The 20169-nt window shown below is 47.6% G+C and overlaps 1 protein-coding gene across 2 annotated transcripts in view; it reads left to right on the forward strand.

The window, feature by feature from the left end:
- Positions 1-13044: 13044 nt before the first annotated feature.
- RHBDL3 (rhomboid like 3) overlaps positions 13045-20169 on the forward strand; it is a 60344-nt gene continuing 53219 nt past the window's right edge. Inside the window, exons 1-2 of one of the 2 annotated variants that reach the window (XM_036768460.1) lie at positions 13045-13185; positions 15306-15329. In XM_036768460.1, the coding sequence (XP_036624355.1) occupies positions 13045-13185; positions 15306-15329 (165 nt within the window). The remainder of the gene's footprint in view (positions 13186-15305; positions 15330-20169) is intronic. The other variant, XM_036768461.1, reaches the window with a different exon arrangement.

Genomic DNA, 20169 nt, shown 5'->3' on the forward strand with positions numbered 1-20169 from the left:
TCAGCCATCTGGCAAGCTTGCCAGATTCATTAGAATTTTCAGCATTTTCCTGTCTTATAGCTTTTTGTTTTCCTTGGGAGGATAAGAGGAGAGAGAAAAAGATTGCAGGACTTCCCTGACCCTGAGAAAGCAGACAGCACCCAGCCTGCCAGCCTGCACAGAGCAGCTTGATACTCAAATATATATTTCCGCTCAGCTGTTCATGCTGCAGTTTGGAGAGAGAGCAGACCAGACGGGCATGTAGCCGCAGACCAGAGCTGCAGTGACTGGGGCTGGAGAGAAGCCTGGGAAAAAAGGGGTAGATAGATTGCAATAGCAAAGCGTCCTTCACAGAGAAGTGGCCGACTGACCCCATCACTGCTCATTGGACTTGGACGGCTCCCTTAGGACTCACAAAAGGTTGAGTGGCTACAACTGTAACCAAGATCACGTGATATGTGCACAGTGCCGGGGATGGTGTCCAGCAAAGCGAGACGGGTGTCAACCTCCTGTGGCCATCCTTCACGCAGACTGTTCTGCCTCTAACCTTGCCTGGCGTTGGATGAGACCAGGGAATCATGGGGTCAGTTTCAAGTCACCAGAGCTATTTCCCCCTGCCTCCAGCCCTGTTTTATCTGATCCAATTCAAATAGCGGATAAGGAAGAGAGAGGATAGATAGTTACATAGAAATATAGATAGATGGATAGATCCATAGAAATATAGATAGATAGATAGATAAATACATAGGAATATAGATATATGGAAATATAGACAGATGGCTAGATACATAGAAATCTAGATAGATACATAGAAATATGAGATGCTAGAAAGATTAATGAGTGGATGGATTTATTAGTGCTTACTATGCACCAGGCACTAGGATAAGAAAAGGCATCCCTCCTGTACTCAATGGAAGAAGATTTCTCAGCTACTAAATACATCTTTTCCCCTTTTCTGAACCTTCCTGCATCACTGCCTACCCAGACCGGCCCAAACTTTAATAACTCCATCAATAAATACTTATTAAACACCTTAGGCGTCGTTGTTGTTGGTCCTTCGTTTTCAAAAAGGACCATGACATCAGGGAGGTGACGCCGTGCCTTGCAAGTGGATTGGATTTGAGTGAGGGAGGGCTGTGCAAGGTCACCAGCCTCACTCTCTCCTCTGGAGCCATCTGGGTCCAGTGGCAAGATATAGATCAGGAAGATGAGATGGCCATGGGTATAGTGGGAGATCTTGGCCTTTTCAAGCTAAGTCAAGGTTTAACAGGTCTCAGCTTGACTGAGACAAGGTCCACTCAGTGATTGAGGCTAGGTAAGAAATGAGGCAGAGAATGGCCTCTTGTACCTAGTTGAGCTCCTGAGGCACTGTGCACTGAAGATACCAAAACAAAAATGAAGCAATGATGACCTCAAAAGCTTATACTCTACCAAGAGAAATGCAATACTTATGTGGATATATTTGTTGTTCAATCATTTCAGTCATATCTGACTCTTTGTGACCCCTTGTGGGGTTTTCTTGGCAAAGATCCTGGAGCGGTTGGCCATTTCCTTCTCTAGCTCATTTTACAGATGAAGAAACTGAGGCAAAAGAGGTTAAGTGACTTGCCTAGGGTCACACAGCTAGTGAGTATCTGAGGCCAGATTTGAATTCAGGTCCTTCTGACTATGGGGCCAGCATTCTCTCCACTGCACCACTTAACTTCCCATATGGATACATAGACAGATGCATAACAGATATAAGGTGATGAAGAGGGCATTAGTAGCTGGGGGAGGGGAGACTTGAAAAGCCTTCGTGTTGAAAGTGGTCCTTGAGTCTCAAAGGAAACCGAATATTCCAAGAAGCTGAGATGAAGAGGGCATGCATTCCAGGCACGGAGGACATTTAGTGCAGAAGGACAGAGAAAATAAATGTTTACAGTTTAATTGACTGTAATGTACTGTATTACACATTCAGCTCATTATCTAACATAATCTAACATTATCTAACAAGGATAGCGTTCAGGGCCTGGAGTCAGGACAGCCTGAGTTCAAATGTGACCTCGAATACTTACCGGCTGTGTGACCCTGGGCTGTCTACCTCCATTTCCTCATCTGTAATAACAGCACCTACCACCCAGGGTTGTTGTGAGGATCACATGACATAATAATAGCAAATTGCCTTGAACGATGCCTGGCACTAAGTAAATACTACATAAAATTATTATAATTTGGTTATTATCATCATGATTATCATCTGGGGTGATATCAAGAAAGAGGGCTGAACGCATAGGCCCAAGCCTTGAGTTCTAATCCAATCCCACCACTTAATTCTTATGTGACCTCACATAAAGCGGTAAAGTCCTTGCTCCTCGGTTTCCTCATCTCTAAACTGATGAGGTTCAGCTAGATAACCCCTGTGGTCCCTTCCAACGCTAGACCTGAGAACTAGCTTCAGTCTCCTCTCCCACGCAGGGCGTTTCTAATAGAATTGAACCCAAAGTCCCCATTGCTCTCTCCTACCTACCTCTGTCCATCTCAGAATGGAGGGGGGCTGGCAGACGGTAAAATGGCTCAGAGTTCACCAGCTGGATGGAGAAGCAATACCACAAAACAGAGAGCTGGCCTTACCTCCCAGGTGGGTTGGGATGGCTAGGTCCTCCCATCTAGCCAACACGATGGTGGGGCTGGTCGTGGGGCGGTGGGTGTCTGACCCCCATTTCTTCTTGGCCTCTCCTTTCACTTAACTATGGTGCCCTCTGCATAAATAATACAGAGTCCTTCCCTTCCCTTCCGGTAAGGAGGGCCACGTCTGGGCCGGCAGCATGACAGATGGTATTTACAATGCACGCAGGAGACGTTCGCACTGCTTGGCTGCAACCAGGAGATGCAGGAAACAGATTCGAGCCTCCTCAGACAGAGGGGGCTGCTTCTACTGCATTGCCTGCAGATGCTATTCAGTCCAATAGACATTTATTAAGTGTTTATTCTGTGCCAGGCACTAGGAATGCAAAGAGAGAAAAGGGAGAGAGACCTTCCCCTCAAAGGACTCACCCCCTAAGGGGGAGGAAAAAAGAGCAGGTACACAGATAGCTAGGATACTAAGGCAGGGGTCCACAGCCTCTTTTCATCTGGCAGACCTTTCTATGGACCCCTTCTCAAAATAAAGTTTTTAAATGCTCAAAAGAAAATGCATAGCATTACAAAAGAAACCAGTTCCACTGAAATATAGTTATCAACATTTCGGAAATTTAAGGATCCTCAGAATACGACTGTGTGCTGTAAGAAATGATGGCAGGTTGATTTTAGAAAAACATGAAAAGATTTGCATGAAATAATGAAGAGTGAAGTGAACAGAACCAAGAGAACATCGTATACGGTAGCAGCCATATTGTTTGAAGAATAACCATGAATGACTAAGTTATTCTGAGTATTATAAATGCTCAGATCAACTACGAAAGAAGATGCTATCCACCTCCAGAGAAAGAACTGATTAATAGAAATATGCTTAGCATGGTTTTACATATATGTGTGTGTATGTATGTGTACATGTGTATGTATATCTGTGTCAAATGGTGGCCTTCTCTAGTGCAGGGAGGGGAGGGAGGAGATGTGTGTGTGTGTGTGTGTGTGTGTGTGTGTGTGTGTGAAGTGGTGGCCTTCTCTACTTTGGGGTGGGAAAGGAGAGCAATGGTTCAGAACTTAAAATGTAACCAAAAAAATTAAATTTTAAAAAATAAATAAGCCAAGAAAGAAAAATTTAAGGATTACCCTAAAATCTATCTACAGATTCCTCAAGGGTTCATGGACCCCTTGTTAAGAACCCTTGTACTAGAAAGACTATGTTCTATACATAGGAAAGGTCCTCAAAAAATGCAATGAGAAGTTTGAGGAGGGAAATAACATTTTCATCTTAAGTAGGATGGGGCAGGGCAGGGAGGCGGGAGGAGTAACAGGAAAGTTTCCATGCAGAAAGGGACACCTGAATTGGGCTTTGAAGGAAAAGAGTGCTTTCAATAAATGGATCGAAGTATCACAGATTTAGAGCTTGGGGGAGCCCACTCCTGCGACTCATTCCCAAACATCCTCCAGAGTTCAACAAATCCAGTGGGGCAGATTGAAATCCATCAGTGCCTGTCCATCTATGGGTGACTCTTGTCCATTGTGGTGGTTTAGTTGTTTTCAGTCATGTCCAATTCTTCCTGACCCCATTTAGGGTTTTCTTGGCAAAGATACTGGAGTGGTTTCCTTCTCCAGCTCATTTGACAGATTGACAAACAGAATTAAGTGACTTGCCCAGGGTCACACAGCTAGTAAGTGTCTGAGGTCACATTTGAATCCTCCTGACTGCAGGGCCAGTGCTCGATCCACTTGCACCAGCTAGCCACCCGAGACTCTCGTCCACATCTGCCCATAAACTGAGGTGGTGAGCAGTTTGAGGGTCGGAGTCAGGATTTGAATCCAGGTTCTCCTGATGCCAATACAGGCACTCTTATCCATCACAGAGCCTCTTCTGAGGCCATCCTGTTAAGGTGCTTCACATCCATACAGCCCCACTGGGCAGAGTATTGGTGTAGAAAGGATTTAGAGACACCCAATGAAAATCTCTATCTATAAGTTATTTTAAAAGGGTGAGGTAGGCTTAGTTGGGCTGCGGGCTCAGTTTTCCCATCTGTAACATCCAGGTTCATTTACTTGCTCTTCTTGTCTCCCAGACAGGGTGACTGGGAGGAAAAAAGCATCAGTGACAACAAAAAAACCCAAAACAAATCCCGGAGATAGTCAGATGAAAAATGAGTAAATTCTTTAAAGTAAAGATAATCATATCAACAAGGGAAGAATTCCGTCGCTGCACGGGAGAACTGTTGCTTTCCCTGGTAAAGGCTGGGCATGATAAATTTGGTTTGTCTTTTGCTGTTTATAGTCAGAACGAATCACCGGAGGCAACGTGGAGGGGAGAATGGAGGGCTGAGCGGGGAGTCAGGGGGACCTGGGTTCCGATCCCATCGCTAGCACTTACTGGCTGTGTGTCCATGGGTGAGTCACTTAACCCCTCTGAGCCTCAGTTTCTTCATCTGCAAAATGGGGGATAAGAAAGCCTTCAGTGCCTACCTTCGAGAGTCATTGTGGCCATTAAATGAGGCAATGTGTATAAAGTGCTCTCTAAAGGTCAGTTATTGGTCCTACTTACTTGGTGGATATGGGGTTCATCATGGCCACACCCATAATATAGTTTTGGTAGGTTTGTGGTCAGGACTGTGATTTTATTGGTTTAGGGAATGGGCCACACAACACTTCCCCCGCCAAGCCTTATTCATGCAGATCAGCCCCTTCTCTTCAATCTATCATTTTAGGAAGATGCCTGGGGCACTGAGAGGTTCATTGACTCCCTTGGGGATCATAAAGTCAGTATGTGTCCGAGGCAGGATTTGAACGCAGGCCTTTCTGACTCCAAGGCCGGGCCCTCTATCCATGACACACCATGGTTACCTCTTTCATGGCAATGTAGTAAAAGTGCTCTAAAGAGAGACTGTGTGGTAAACCATTCTTGGAGTCAAGAAGTCTAGGGTTCGAGGGATGCCCCTGATATCTAGTATTCCCTTCCATTTAACTTCTCAGTGTCCTAGGAGCTCTCTGAGATTATATATTTCTGAGGAGGGGCCAACCAGCGGTGGTGAAGGGAGTTTTCTCATCTTGGAGTTTCCTATACCAAGGAAACTATAGGTATAATCCCTATTGTTTCTGAGTCCTTTTTTCAGTTGTGTCTGACTCTCCGTGACCCCATCTGAGGTTTACTTGGCAAAGATACTGGAGTGGTTTGTCATTTCCTTCTCCAGCATATTTTACAGATGAGGAAACCGAGGCAAACAGGATTAAGTGACTTGCCCAGGGTCATACTGCTAATAAGTGTCCGAGGCAGGATTTGAACTCAGGAAGAAGAGTCTTGCTGACTTCAGGCCCCACACTCTATCCACTGTGCCACCTAGCTGCCACAGTCCCTATACCTTTACTATAAATAAGAAAAAGGAAGGAAGTATTATTAAGTATCTACTATTTGCCAGGCACTGGGTTTAGAATCGGGAAGATTCATCTTCCTAAATTCAAATCTGACCTCAGATACTTACAAGCTGTGTGACCCTAGGCAAGTCACTTCACCCTGTTTACCTCAGTTTCCTCATCTGTCAAATGGGCTGGAGGAAAATGGCAAGCCACTTTAGTGTCTTTGCCAGGAAAACCCCAATGGGGTCATGAAGAGTCAGACACGACTGAAACGACTCAACAACAAACATGCCAAGTGTTTTATACCCTAAAGGTGATCTCATATAATCCTCACACTCACCCTGGAAGGTGCTACTAGTGTCTCTCTTCTACAGTTGAGGCAGAAATGGGTAAAGTGGCTTGGCCAGGGTCATACACATAGCAGGTATCTGGTGGCTTCTGTCTTTGCCTTACTGCCTTTCAACTTTGGGCGGGTCACTTCATCCTGGGCCTCACCTTCCTCATCCCCAAGATAAGGGAGCTGGACCAGGGGTCTCCGAGCTCCCTTTGGACCCTAGATTTCTGATCCTATGAGCCCTCAAGGTCCTAGGACCTGTACGGGGAATGCCCAGGAGCCCATCACTGGAGGGAGACTCGGAATGAGGAATGTGCCGAAGGAAAGGACCTCGGCTCCTCCACAGGATGCACTGGAGAGTTTTTCCTGTTCCGCTCAGCCTGGCGGTATGGGCTTCCTAGGCCTGGCCTTTCAGATCTCAACTTTGGAGCATTGGCTCTTCTCTTTGTAAATCCGAATCCTTGCACGAACCTTTATACTTCTCACTAATGATTAAAGTCTCTTAAGAGAATTTTCACCCCTGGGGTGAGAAAAGACGAGAAGAAAGAAAAAGGAGGTGGAGGAGGAAGGAACACATAGAAGTCATTTTCTGTTTGATCTCCTAGGCGATAATAATGGGAAAAATGCTACATGGGGCTTCCAAGGGTGGCTGGAATCCATGTGGTTTTCTGCTCCTCCAGTTACATCTGCTGTCCTGACATGTACACTTCAAACACAACTGGGGGATTCCTGGAAGAAAAAGAATTCGGCTTGGATCTCAGTCAAAACTCACTTCTGTCTTCATCCTGAGGCTGACAAGGGGCCAAAGAAAGCTTCAGGGGTTCTTGGCCATTTCCAGATTGGACTGGATGGGATCCAGATTGGCTCTCCAGGCGTGGAGAGGGAAATGGGAGGGTGTGAGGTGAGGAGGGAGGTGGCAAGACGGGAAAGGACAGATCAGGTGACTTGTACAAAGGGTCAGAAATGGAAAACAAGTGAGCCTTTGATGACTTGGCGCAAGATTAGGGATGAGAACTCATTCTGGGATGTTGATGGTATCAAATTTTAGTTGAAATGGGAGCTTCTAAACTGTACATAGGGCAGCTGAGTCTGGAATCAGGAAGACCTGAGTTCATATGTGGCCTCAGACGCTTACTAGCTGTGTGACCCTGGGCAAGTCACTTCACCCTGTTTACCTCAGTTTCCTCATCTGTCAAATGAACTGGAGAAGGAAATGGCAAACCACTCCAGTATCTTTGCCAAGAAAACCCCAAATGGGGTCATGGACTGAAAATGATTGAACAAAAAAAAAACATGCATAAGGGTTCCTGCAGGCCCCACGTTGGCTTAGAAAACTACACGTTAACATTATCTCTGTTTTATTGTATAACATTTTAAACAGGTTCCACTGTACTTGGGAGTGTTGTGGGTCATGTTTGTCCCACAGGAGAGAATTCCCTGTGGGGAAACTCCCTTCACCAGGACAGGTTGGCACCTTCTCTTCAAGTCTTGAGGGATTGGTGACTTGCCCAGGGTCAAACAGTCAGTGTCTATTAGATGCAGGTCTCATCGCCTTTCTAATCTTATGCGTCCCTCTCCTTCCCACCCTCTGTGTCTCAGCCAAATTGACTTTCTGACTGTTCTTCGCATGCTACGTTCCATCTCTTCTGCCTTTTTGAGCAGTCACTCAAGTCCCTAATTTCCTCCAAAGCTCTGGTCCTGCATGAGACCCGTCCAGATTCCTCAGCTGCTAGTACCTTCCTGCCCCCTCCCTACCCATTACCTCGTATGGATTTCATGCATGCACATGTAATCTCCTCCCAGTAGAATGCAAGCTCCATGACAGTAAAAACTTGGTATCTCTAGTGCCCAGCAAGTGGGCATTCATTAAATGTTTGATGAGTGACTCCTTGATCCCTCAGTTTCAGACCCTAGTGCATTTCTATGGCTTTACGCAATATCGTAGGTGCTAGGGAATAGCTTCCCTGGGACAACAGGACAGGGGAAGAAGGAATTGACTTGACTTGAAACACGCATTCCAGCAAGATGTTATTGGGGATGTATCAATGAGGAGAGACTAGGACCTCTCACCAGTTTCTTTCTCTGGATGTCCTCTGACAATGAGAGGGCATTCTCTCTGGTGATAAAGTCACAGCTCCATTTCTCTGCACACTCGTAAGGAAAAGTTACTTTTGGTAGAGTCAGGCCCAAAGGTTGGAAGAAGAGAACATGGGATCGTAGAGAATTCAGGAGGTGGCAGACTCAGTCACTGGCCTTACACGCCTATCTGTGTGACCTTCAGCACGTCTCTGGGCTAAGGTTTCCTTAATTATAAAAATGAAAGAGAGAAAGATTCCTCTCTAGGGTTCCTCCCAGCTCAGCCTCAAAGAACCTCTAACTTCCTTTAAAGGCTCTGATCAAGTATTCCCTTTATGGAGGGTCAAACTTAACCCCATCCCCCAGGTGCTAAGGCACCTCTCTGACCCTAGGATTACTTGCATATATTCTGCACTTGTCTGTGTTAATATTGTTTCTGTGTTTAAAATCGAACGTATATTCTTTGAGGAGAGGAACTGTGATTTTGTTCTTGTATTTCTACTCCAAGTGCCTCTATTGTTCCGACACTTGGTAGGTGTTTAATAAATACTTATTGAATGAATGAATGAATGAATGAAATCCCTTTGAAGCTCCTGGAGTGGGCAAGGTGAGACAAACAGAAACATGTGCCTAATTTTTCAACTTTTGGAAGATATTTGGATGAGGGGTTTGGCAGTTTAAAGGAAGCAACTTGGAGCTTGGATCCTGTCTCCCCTGGGCCAGCATTCAATTCAGTTCAGCAAACATTCCTAGTCCTACTGTGTGCAAGGCCTTGGCATCGCAGGAATGCACCAAGCATGCTCCATCAAAGTCGCCCCACATCGGGAGTCTTTTTTTCCAGCATCTTTGCCTTCTCCCATCTTTTTCCTCCCTGGCCCATTTCTCAAGGTGAGACTGTAAATGTGACTTGAGCTCTTGCACATGTGGGTCATGCAAATGGATAGGAAAGAGAGTCTGTTGATTCACAGCCCTCCGGCTTGTTTGCTCAGCTCCTTCTAGAGTTTAAATTGTTTTCCTTCTCTAAAGATTCAGTATCTCCTGTATCCTTCATCACCAAGTTCCCCCCTCCCAACAACTTGCAAATTCACACCCCGTGTAGACATTTTTATTTACAAGGAAATGTTGCCAGGATTTTGACTTGTTAGTAGAATAGGGATGTCAAGGGTGGAGGGGAGGGGAGGGGGGGGAGACAAGAATAGTTTAAATGATGACACTTTCTGAAGCTGAGATCAGATTTGGTGGCTGCAAGAAGCTCACCTAATTAGAACATAGTTAATTTTCCTTCCCATGTTTTTAAGAGGAGACGGTCATCGCCTGAGTGAGATGGTTTCAGGTTTTATATTAGAGGAGTGTGTGTGTGTGTGTGTGTGTGTGTGTGTGTGTGTGTGTGTGTGTGTGTAATGTAGATGGGAACATTCATTGCAATTCTCAATATTGGAAAACAGCCCTTGCTTGGGAGAGAGAGGAAGGTGGGTGAGTGGGTGGAGGTAAGAACCAGCCAGCTCTGGGAGAACGAATGGAGGAATCATTGTGGTGCAGCTCCGGGCTAGACAAGGACTTTTCCAGGGTCCAATGGACTCAGAGGGCAGGTGGCTGTTTGCCTAGGGCTCAGGAGGGAACCTCTAACTAAAGCTGTGCTTTTAAGAACTGTCTGAGACCCTGGGCACTGCTTAACAACATTGGCATTTTGTGATTAATCTACTTTAGGAAGTTATCCAGACCTGTGGGTGGGCTCCTGGTGGTCTCTAAGGAACAGGTGACAGCTTCTTTTTTATAGCTTTCCTCCTGTTTACTTCCAGGAGTCTGGCCATGTCCTTCGGCTTGTATTCTTCCCTTTGCTCACTATGGAAGTCAATCGATCAATTAATAAATAAGAATTAATTACTTATTATGTGCCAGGCACTCCATCTCCCAGCTCTGTGCCTCTGCCACTGACTGGCCCTCATCTATCGAATGCTTTCCCTCCTTCCCCCTTAGAATATCTAATTTCCTTTGAAGCTCAGACCAAGTACCACATTCTACATGGTCTTTCCTGATTCATCTCCTACCTCCAAGTCTTTGCATTGGCTTTCTCCATGCCTGGAATACTCTGCCCCCTTATCTCAGATTCCCATACTGACTTTAAGATTCAGCTCAGTTGCCAGGAGGCTTTTCCTCCCCCAGCTGCCAGGTCTTCCTCCCTTGAAATCCCCTTCCATCTATTCTATGCCTATTGGTATACATCTAGGTATTTACATGTTTCTCTCCTCATTAGAATGTGAGCTCTTGGTGCCCAGAGACTATTTTTGCCTTTCTTTGGATTCCTTAGCATGGTGCCTAGCAAATACATAATAAATCCTTAATAAATGCTTGCTGACTAGGACTGACAGTGTAAGGTGCTGAAGATAACAAGACAAACATGAAACAGTCCCTACCCTAAAGGAGCTTACGTTCCATTTGGCCTCAGACGTTGGCAGGGCAGATGCTACTATTTTGGTGTCTCTCCCTCCACCCCCCACCAAATTACTTGTCTCCTTCAACACCTTCCAAAGCTGTGATCTTAATGGAGTTGGATATATGCTGCTTTCTGGGCCAGGGGCTGGAAAAGCTGCCTTATTGGAGGATAAGGGTATGGGAAATCTTTGTAGGTCCAAGAACCTGAAGTTAGGGTAGAGTCATTGGATCTTAGACCTAGACCTCTGAGACTATCTAGCCCAACCCCATTATTTTACAGAGGAGGAAACTAAGGCTTGGAAAGGTAAAGTGACTTGTCCCAGGTCACACAGGGAAGCATCAGAAGTAGGATTTGAACCCAGAGCCTCTGAGGATAGCGGCATTTGTTTAGTGAATAGAAAGAGAAACTGCAGGAGGAGCTTCCTTATAAAACACCTGCTACAGTTAAGTGGCAGCCCCATCTCCTTTCTACCTTCTCCGATTTCTTGCCCTCTCCCCCAATGTCACTCCTCACCCCAACTTCTCCTTTCTTCCACTCTTCCTACTTATTTCTCCCTTTCCCCAGTTCTGCTTCTGAAAATAAAATTAATCAAGCCCTTTGCAACTCAAAAGTTGATCCCCCTAGGTGACTGCCATCCCTCCACCTACTCCCTCCTCACCTGCTGGAAGGATTCCCCTTCTGGCAGTTCTCAGGAATTCCCAGAAACAACTCATTTGGCAAAGTAGGGGGAGAGTGGATACAATGTGATGACAGAGACATTGGGTTTTATGGGAGATACAGCGTGATGGAGTGAGTGAATGGATCCCTGACGATGACTAGCTTTGTGTTCTTGGGGGAGTGAATTAACCTCTCTGAGCCTCAGTTTCCACATTTGTAAAATGAGGATTGTTGTGAGATTCTGATTAAGTAAAGTATGTAAAGGGATTTGCAAACCTTAAAGTCCTACCTATCAGATGGAATAATACATAGTAATAATAAATACAATATAATAATCTGGAGGAGGGATTTCATCGATGGAGAGAAATAAATGGTGAGGAAGAAATTCTGCCAATCCATGTGGACAACTGTTGTGCAATTCCTTGTCCCACAGAAGTTCTTAACGCAGAGACTGTTTTGTTTTTTAATTTAATCTAAATAGGTTTCTTTTGTAATCCTACGTATCTTATTTTAAGCATTTAAAAACATGATTGTGAGAAAGGATCCCTAGACTTAATCAGAGGGCCAGGACACACAAAGTAAATTAAGAACCCCTATGCTAGAGGGCTCCCAGTGTCACTGAAAGGTTGGCAGGGGTCATGAAGCTAGTTTGAGGACCCAGGACTTCTAGATTGTAAGACTGACTCTATCCACCACGGCTACGCTGCATGTTATCCACGATCATCATTCATATCATCGTTATGGTTATTGTCATAACTATTAAAGTGAAGAGGGGGCCTTTCACCTTGCCTCCACACCTTAGGGCCTGTGGAGTCGTGCGTTCTTGCCAAGGCCCTCCCCAGCCGTGTTCTGGCCTGGATCTGCGATAGCCTTCTCTCTTCTTCAACTGCAGAGGTTCCCAAACTACTGGGTACCTGAACCTGCGCTAACCAGCGTTCTCCCAGGCCCCCCTTGGGAATGGCCAACTTGGCCCTGAAGCTCAGAGGATGGGGGTGGGGGGAGAAAGAGAGGGCTGACCGGCCCCGCCCCCGCCCCGCCTCCGCCCCGGAGGAGGGGGCGGAGACAGACTGGGACTCAGAGTGGGGCCACTGGCAGCGCAGCGGGGCCAGAGCGCTTGGGAAACCGCCGCGGATAGGGGTCCGGGGTGGGGCGGCCCGGGGGCTCCCTGGCGGCGGAGCGGAGCTGAGCCGGGCCGGCCAGCCGGGACGGGACGAGGACTGGGGGAGGGAGGAAGCCAGGAAGGGGAGCGCAGGCAGGACAAGGGGCGGGAGCTAGAGCGGCGCGGAGAGAAGTTTGCCCCGCGCCCGCGGCGGCTCCCGGGGGCCATGGGGGCTGGAGCCCGCGGCGGCGGCGACAGAGGAGGAGGCAGCTGCGGAGGTGGCAGCAGCGGCGGCGGCGTCGGCGGCAGCGGAGGCGGCTGGACGCGCTCGGGCTCTCGTTCCCTCGGCCGCGGCGGCGGCGGCTCGGCTGCTTTGGCTGCGCTGGCTGCGCCCTGCGCGCACGGAGCCCCCCGGAGCGGCGCCGGGGCCACAGCGGAAAGTTAACTAGCGCGGCGCGCCGGGGCCCGCGCGGGACGCTCTCGGCCATGGGCGAGCACCCCAGCCCGGCCCCCGCGGTGGCAGCCTGTGCCGAGGCGGAGCGCATCGAGGAGCTGGAGCCCGAGTCCGAGCCTGAGCCGGAGCCCAAGCCCGAGCCCGAGGAGGCGCTGCCCATGGCCCCCGAGGACGTAAGTGCAACTTTCGGCAGCGGGGGGCTAGCCTGGGCTCGCCTTCCCTGCTCTGCCTTTGGCAGCCGAAGAGGGAGGACTATTCTCCCCCTTTCTCTCCCTTTCACTCCCCCTTTCTCTCCCCCCTCTTTCCCCCCCTTCTTCTCCTCCTCCCTTCCCCTTTCCATACCTTTCCCATAAGCAGAAGGTTGCAACTTGGTGGCTTCAAGGTGAAGCAGGACCCCCCCTAGGATCCATGTGCCCGCGCCAAGGGCAGAAGTGTTGGGATGGGGGCCTGTTACCCGAAGGGAGGGAAAGGGAAGGGTCCCCGCTCAGATCCTAGCGCCTAGGAGCTGGCCACACTTAGTGCTGAAGCTGCCGGATCCTCTGGTCCACCCTCCTACCCAGCGCAGAGTGGACACTATTTCCTCAAGTTCCAACCCGCCTTCCCTTCCCCAGGGATCCCAAGGGTTCTCCATTCCCGTTCCTGTGCCCTCCGCTCCACCTGGGTCCTTTCTACTAGGCACCCGGGATGGAACCCAGGAGTCCGGGATCCCCTTCAGCAGAGCCCCCTCCCCGCGGATGGTGCAGTGCCCGGGACACACAGTTTTCCCGCAGAGGCAGAGACGTCACCAGGAGTGACTCCCCCTCCCCTCCTCACCCCGCAACTCATGACCTACGAGACACTTTGAATCCCCAGAATCACCATGCCGCTGCAGACTCCTCCTACACGGTCCCTTCGCAAGAGATACCCTCTTGGTGACTCCCCTCTCCTCTTCCATGCACAGTCCCCATGGATACAGTTTGGGGGGGTTGGGGTGGGAAATGAGCTTCTGTTCACCTCTCTTGCTCAAGCAAGATGAGACATTAGGATTCAAACTTAGATCTACTACTGGAGTCTTGGGAGCAGCGCTTGGGGGGACAAAATTGCTCTTAGTATATGATTCCAGAGCTAATGGCCATATAGATTCTGGAGAATAAGGACTGTGATTTTTTTGGTGTGGGGGAGGGGCTGCCTCAGAGGTGCCCCATTCCAGGGGGCTTCCCCAGGCTAGCTGCCAAATGGGGATACAGTTCCTCTCTGCCAAAGATGGAGTTTGACTATTTGGTCTCTTTCCAAGAAGAGCCCCTATCCTATCTCTGTTCTTGGCATGGAATAGGCTCTCTGCCGATGTAGGAAGAGAACTACCAGCATGGCCCAGAACTAGGGAGGTCTGGTGTGGCTGGAGAGTTTCTTAATGACTTTCTCAGAGAGCTGCAGAGGATTCCCCAGGAATACAGATTAGAAACCAGCCTAGCCTCTGTCCTCTGCCCAGGGGCCCCATGAGCTATGTCTGCCTGGATGCCAGGTACATATGGGCAAGAGACCTGTTGACCTTTGTGCTGACCCCACAGACCCATCTGGATGTACCATAAATCTAGGGCAGCTCAGATTATCCTTGGGTTGTCCCTTTTGCTTCTGTGGTTAAGCAGAATCTTTCCTCCCACCCACCCCTCTCACTCCCACTCACCCCAATGCCCCAGGCTCTGTGTGTCTACTTAATTTCAAATGCTTACTTAGAGCATTTGTTAAGTACTCACGGGTTGATATAAAAAGCCTACGTTTGCTACAAGTTCAAGATCCCTGCCTTCAGAGAGGTTGTATTCTCTAAAGGCTGGGTGCATGGGGAAGAGGGATGTGAGCCATGACCAGTCTTCACAAACGTGTCTAACAGAGTTAGGGTCATTGTATCCCTAGTTAATGTGACTCGTGCTGGGCTCATCTCTCCCCACCCCCTTTATCACAAGATTAAGGTATTCCCTCCCCCACTCCACAGAGTGGTCCCCCTTTGCCCTAAGAAAAAAGGAGTTTTTGCCTTTTCTCCTCCCTGTGTTTGGTGCAGACAGTAACTGGGACTGGGGTGGGGGGAGAAATGGATTGGGGAGGAATAGGGCTGCCCAGCTCACTGGCTCTCCTCCAGTATCTCATTGCCAATTCTGCAGCCTGGAGACCAATCTAATGCAGAAGCTGGGAGGCCAGATCAGCTGCATTTCTAATGTTACAGATGCCCTAATGCTGAGCATTTTTCTTTCTTTTCTCCTTTTCCTCTTCTTCATCCTCCTCTTCCTCTCCTCTCCTGCACGGCTTCCCTCTCTGTCAGCACTGGAAAGTCCTGTTTGATCAGGTATGTGAGCAGTTAATTCAGCCCCCCTCCTTTCCCTAGCTCTCCCCTCCCCAGGACTATCAGTCTTCCTGCTGCGTGGGTTTCCCAGGCTTGGCTGCTCACGGAGATGATGACGTCGGGCTGTGGGTGTGGCTTGATGTGTTTCTGATCTCCAGGCATCAAAAGGAGCCCTGCTCTCCTCCTTGCATGGTCTTTCCCCTGGGGACCATGCCCTTTCCTCTAAGCCATTCCTTACTCCCACCCCAAAACCCATTGAAAACTTAGATGCAGATCTGATTTAACCCAAGGGAAAATTATTACTGATGATTGATCAGTCTGGGGAATCCTTTACAATCCAGCGGGTTGGAGTTGTGGGGAGTGCTGGGACAACAATCCCATGGGTGGGTTAGCCACCATCCTAGGATTATCACTGATCTCCCAAGGTGACTCAGAGCATTCCATTTAAGAGCTGATTCACTGACTTCACTCAAGGCTGGGGGGAGATGGTGGGGGGAGCAGTAGTCAAGGTTGGGAAATGGGATTATCTGCAGTATTTAGGATTGCAGTGGGGGTCAGTGTGTTCGGAAATCTCAGGTTAGAACTTTTAAGCCCTGAAATAGAGCTCTGACCTTCAGGAAGGAAACCACTCTGTCCTTGGGCAGCATCTTTTAAAATCCCTCCCTTTGAGGAGACCACATAATGGATAGGTGCAGAGGAGGCAGCAGGCCAGTCCAGGTTGGGCATGAAAAAAAACCAGAGAGGAGGCCTAAGCAGTGGGCCATGGAATGGACCACTCAGATTGCAGCAGGGGGTCCGTGTGGGGGATTCAGAGAGTAGATACAAGGTAGATACAAGATAATTTGAGGGGATCACTGGTAGAAAAAGAGAGATAGGGCTAGACTATGAAAGGCCTAGAATGCCAGGGGAAAGCCATGAACAAATTGGTCCCCTCCTTGGCACCTCAGTTTTCTCAATTGTCAAATCAGGTGTTTGGACAAGATGATATCTGACGTTCCTTCTAGTTCTAAATGCTTTGATCTTGTAACATAATCCTGTAGGTAATTGCTAGTTTTTGAGTGGAGGGTGGAGAAGGGGATGTTTCACCTGCTACCCACCAAGTTTTAGCGTGTTTGATCTGGCAATGGTATGTAGAATGAACTGGAAGTGGAAAGAGAATGGAGGCAGGGAGGTGAGGGACAAAAATACAGAACAAGTGTGAGGTATGGGGAGTCTGGACTAGGGAGAAACCAGTAAGAATGGACAGAAGTGGACCCATAAGGTGGAGATCAAGAATGAAGGAGAGAGAGAGTGTTGGAGATCAGATGATGGGATCATATATTTAGAGCTGGAAAAAGGGGCCTTAGAGGCCATAAAATCCAACCTCTTTATCTTATAGATGAGGAAACTGAGGCACAGAGGTTAAGGAACTTGCCCAGGGTCATGTGGCTACTGCCTGAGACAGAATTGGAACTTGGGCCTCTAAACCCAGTACTCTCTCCACTACTCATATTGCCCTCCTCACCTCCAACTCTGAGTGTCCTTAGCTTCCCTCAGAACTCAGCTCTAAAGGGCAACTCCCCCATAATGTCTTTCCGGCTTGTCTCCTCTCTCAGCTGCCAGGAATCCTGCCAAATTACCCTGCCTCAACTTTGTATCTATTTTGCTATGTACTTCTCTATGTGATATTTTCCCTGAGAGAATGTAAGCTCCTTGAGGGCAAGGATTGTTTTGTTTTTATCTTTATATCTCTAGGACCTAGAACAGGGCCTGGTGAAAAGCAAGTGCTTAATAAAGTTAATGTCTTGGTTCTAAGCCACAAAGGCAGGTGGGGGGGGGGGCAGCGGGGCTTTTTGGAGGGGGAAGAGAAAGAGTTCAGCTTTAGATGTGTGAAATTTGAAGCCACATCCCAATGGCGATAGCCAATACTTATGGGTCTAGAGGTTTGGAGCTGTAGAATTTGGGAGTCGTTGTCCTTCCACTGAGGGTCCCCTAGAGACAGGTATAGTGGGGTGGGGCATGGCTTCTCAAGGATGTGAGTGTGGCTTGCACAGTCTTTCACACTTGCTTGATTTAGAATTTGAACCAAGTCTAACACCCCCCTCCCCCCCCCTCCCTCCCTCCCTTCCAATCGATATCTCTCTCTCCTTCCCTCTTGCCTCTCACCTCCCCTATCTATCCCTTTTTCCCACCTCCCCATCTCCCCTCATCCCCCCTCTTCCTCCCTCTGTCTCTTTCTCTCTCCCTCCTCCCACCCTGTGGCTCTTCCCACTCCCCTTTTTCTCCCCCTCTTCTCCCCCTTCCTCCCTCTCTTTTGTTTGTCTCATTAGTTCTGTTAGAGCGTGTATATTTACATTTTCAGATAGACTATATCTATTGATTTTTAAAAACTATTAAGAGAGGCTTGGGGGATACATAGAGGACAAATGTGGTCATGCCTAGCAGGGATCCTAGATGATCCTTATTCCTCAAGCCAGAAAGGAACTCTGGAGGTCATCTTTTGATACCACCCCCAGCCCTCCCTCCCTTGAAACTAAACCATCCTAGACAAACAGGAAACAAGTCTCTTCTTAAAGACCTCCAGATAATGAACTACCATGACCTCTCTCAGTTAATCCATGGTCAGGATGTGTGGCCTTATGTCTGATCCCCATCCCACTTCATTTTGTAAATTCTTGATGATTCATTTCATAGGATTCTAAGAACATAGATCCAGACCTCCAATTCCCTCATTTTACAGATAAGGAAACTGAGAAACTGAAAGGCTAAGTGAAGTCACACAGGAAATAAATGTGGGAGGTGGAATTTGAACTTCTCTAATTCTGAATGCAGTGTTATTTCTCCTACACCACATTGTCATGACCATTTCCTTCTGTTTTGTCCTGTCAATGTTCTCCATATTGAGAGGGTTGTGCTTTCCCCTCAATTGATGGGGTTGGGAGTGGTGGAGTAGTGGGACTTGACATTCACCCTGTCTATGTTTGAGAGTTCCCCTCCTTTTTAGGCAGTGAGATAAGCGGACTAATCTCTGACTTGGAGCCAAGAGCCCTGGGTTCAAATCTTGCCTCTGACACTTATTGATTGTGTGATCCTGGGCAAGTCACCTAACTTTTCTGAGTGTGTCTTTTTTCTGATGTGTAAAGTGAGAGCGTTGTACTACACGGCCTCCAAGATTCCCTGTGATCTCACCATGAAACCGATGGAAGGGCAAGGAATTTTGTAAAGAGCTTTTCACCTAGGGAGAATACCAGTTTGTACTGGAATTTATTTGACAGGATTTCATTCAGTCCCTTTTTTCTTCCTTTGGCCCTGGTTCATGATTAGGTGAAGGGGTTCGTACTTCTGAAGCGTGGAAAGTTTGGCAGAGGCACTATGTGAGTCTCATTCCCATATTGTGGCATCTAATTGGTGCAGTGCACTGGGCCCAGAGTCTGGAAGACCTGAGCTCAAATCCAGCATCAGACACTTACTAGCTGTGTGACCCTCGGCAAATCACTTAACCTCTGTTTGCCTCAGTTTCCTTAACTGTAAAATGAAGATAATAATAGCACCTCTCTCCCAGGGTTGTTGCAAGGATCAAATGATATATTTGAAAAGCGATTAGCACTATGTCTAACAAATAGTAGGTGCTTAATAAATGCTTATTCCTTCCTTCAAACTATAGGGTATATAAAGTGCCTTTCAAATCTCATAGCAACATATACATAAATATACACTCATATATTTGCTATTGTTTCTGAGGACAGCTAAGTGGAATAGAGTATAGCGTGCCTGATTTAGAGTCAGAAGACATGAGCTTAAATCCCAAATTAGGCTCTTACTCCCTGCGTGACCTTAAGTAAGTCACTGAATGCTACTTAGGTTCAGTTTCCTCATCTATACAATGGTGTCATAATAGCACCTACTTCACAGAGTTGGTGTGAGGACCAATTGAGATGTAAAACAAGCCTTAAAGTGCCCTCCATGCTCCTATTCCTTACAACTATCATAACATTACTCTACACAAAGAGGGGAAGGTCAGTCTGTCACATGTTGGCTGGTGAAACAGCATTTCCATTTTAGTTCTCAGATCCCTCCACATACAGCACCAATATACCTGCATGTATCTCCAAAGAGGCCAGGAGGAAGAAGCTGGTTTAACGGGAAATTCCCAAGTGACCTTGGGTAAAGTCACTTCAATTTTCCAAGCCTTTAGTAACTTCATCTGCAAAACAAGAGGGTTGGACTAGTTCTGAGGTCATTTCCTGTTCTAAATCTGATCTTCCAGACCCTATTCACATTCTGAGCCTCAGTTTCTCATTTGTAAAATGGGGGGTTGGGCTCTCTAACCTTTAAAGTCCCCCAGGTCCAAATCATTGATCTTCCAAACTCAATCCTTCACATACAGATGTTGGCAGGGCCATTGACCTACTTGCCATCAGTGGGGTGCACAAACTTGGAATTCTATTTCTGGTGGTGGGGATAGATTTGAGTTGATAGGTCTGCACTCTCTTGTCTTCACCTTGGTTCCCAGTGACCTGGATTTGTGAGATGTTTGGCCCAGGAGACAATGAAGCAGTTGGCTCACATGGGGCCAATGACCCATGACTTTTGCCTTGTTACCCTAGTGGAATAACTAACATAGCCAATAAGCTAAGATGCTTCTAAGGGTGTTGGGGTGGAGGATGTAGTGATGTCAGACTCCTCAAAAATTTGTCATGGGGACTGGTCTTTTCTAGTCTGCTTTGCTGGGGGAAGGGGGGAGTTTCCCAGTGAGATCATCCTGCCTCTGACCATTAGGATCTGGGTCGCCTTGGACAAGTGGCTTTACTTTCCTGGTTCTCGGTTTCCTCCATTAAAATTAGACTAAGTGAACTCAGATATC

This window comes from Trichosurus vulpecula, chromosome 7 (assembly GCF_011100635.1).
Source record: "Trichosurus vulpecula isolate mTriVul1 chromosome 7, mTriVul1.pri, whole genome shotgun sequence".
NCBI lineage: Eukaryota > Metazoa > Chordata > Mammalia > Diprotodontia > Phalangeridae > Trichosurus > Trichosurus vulpecula.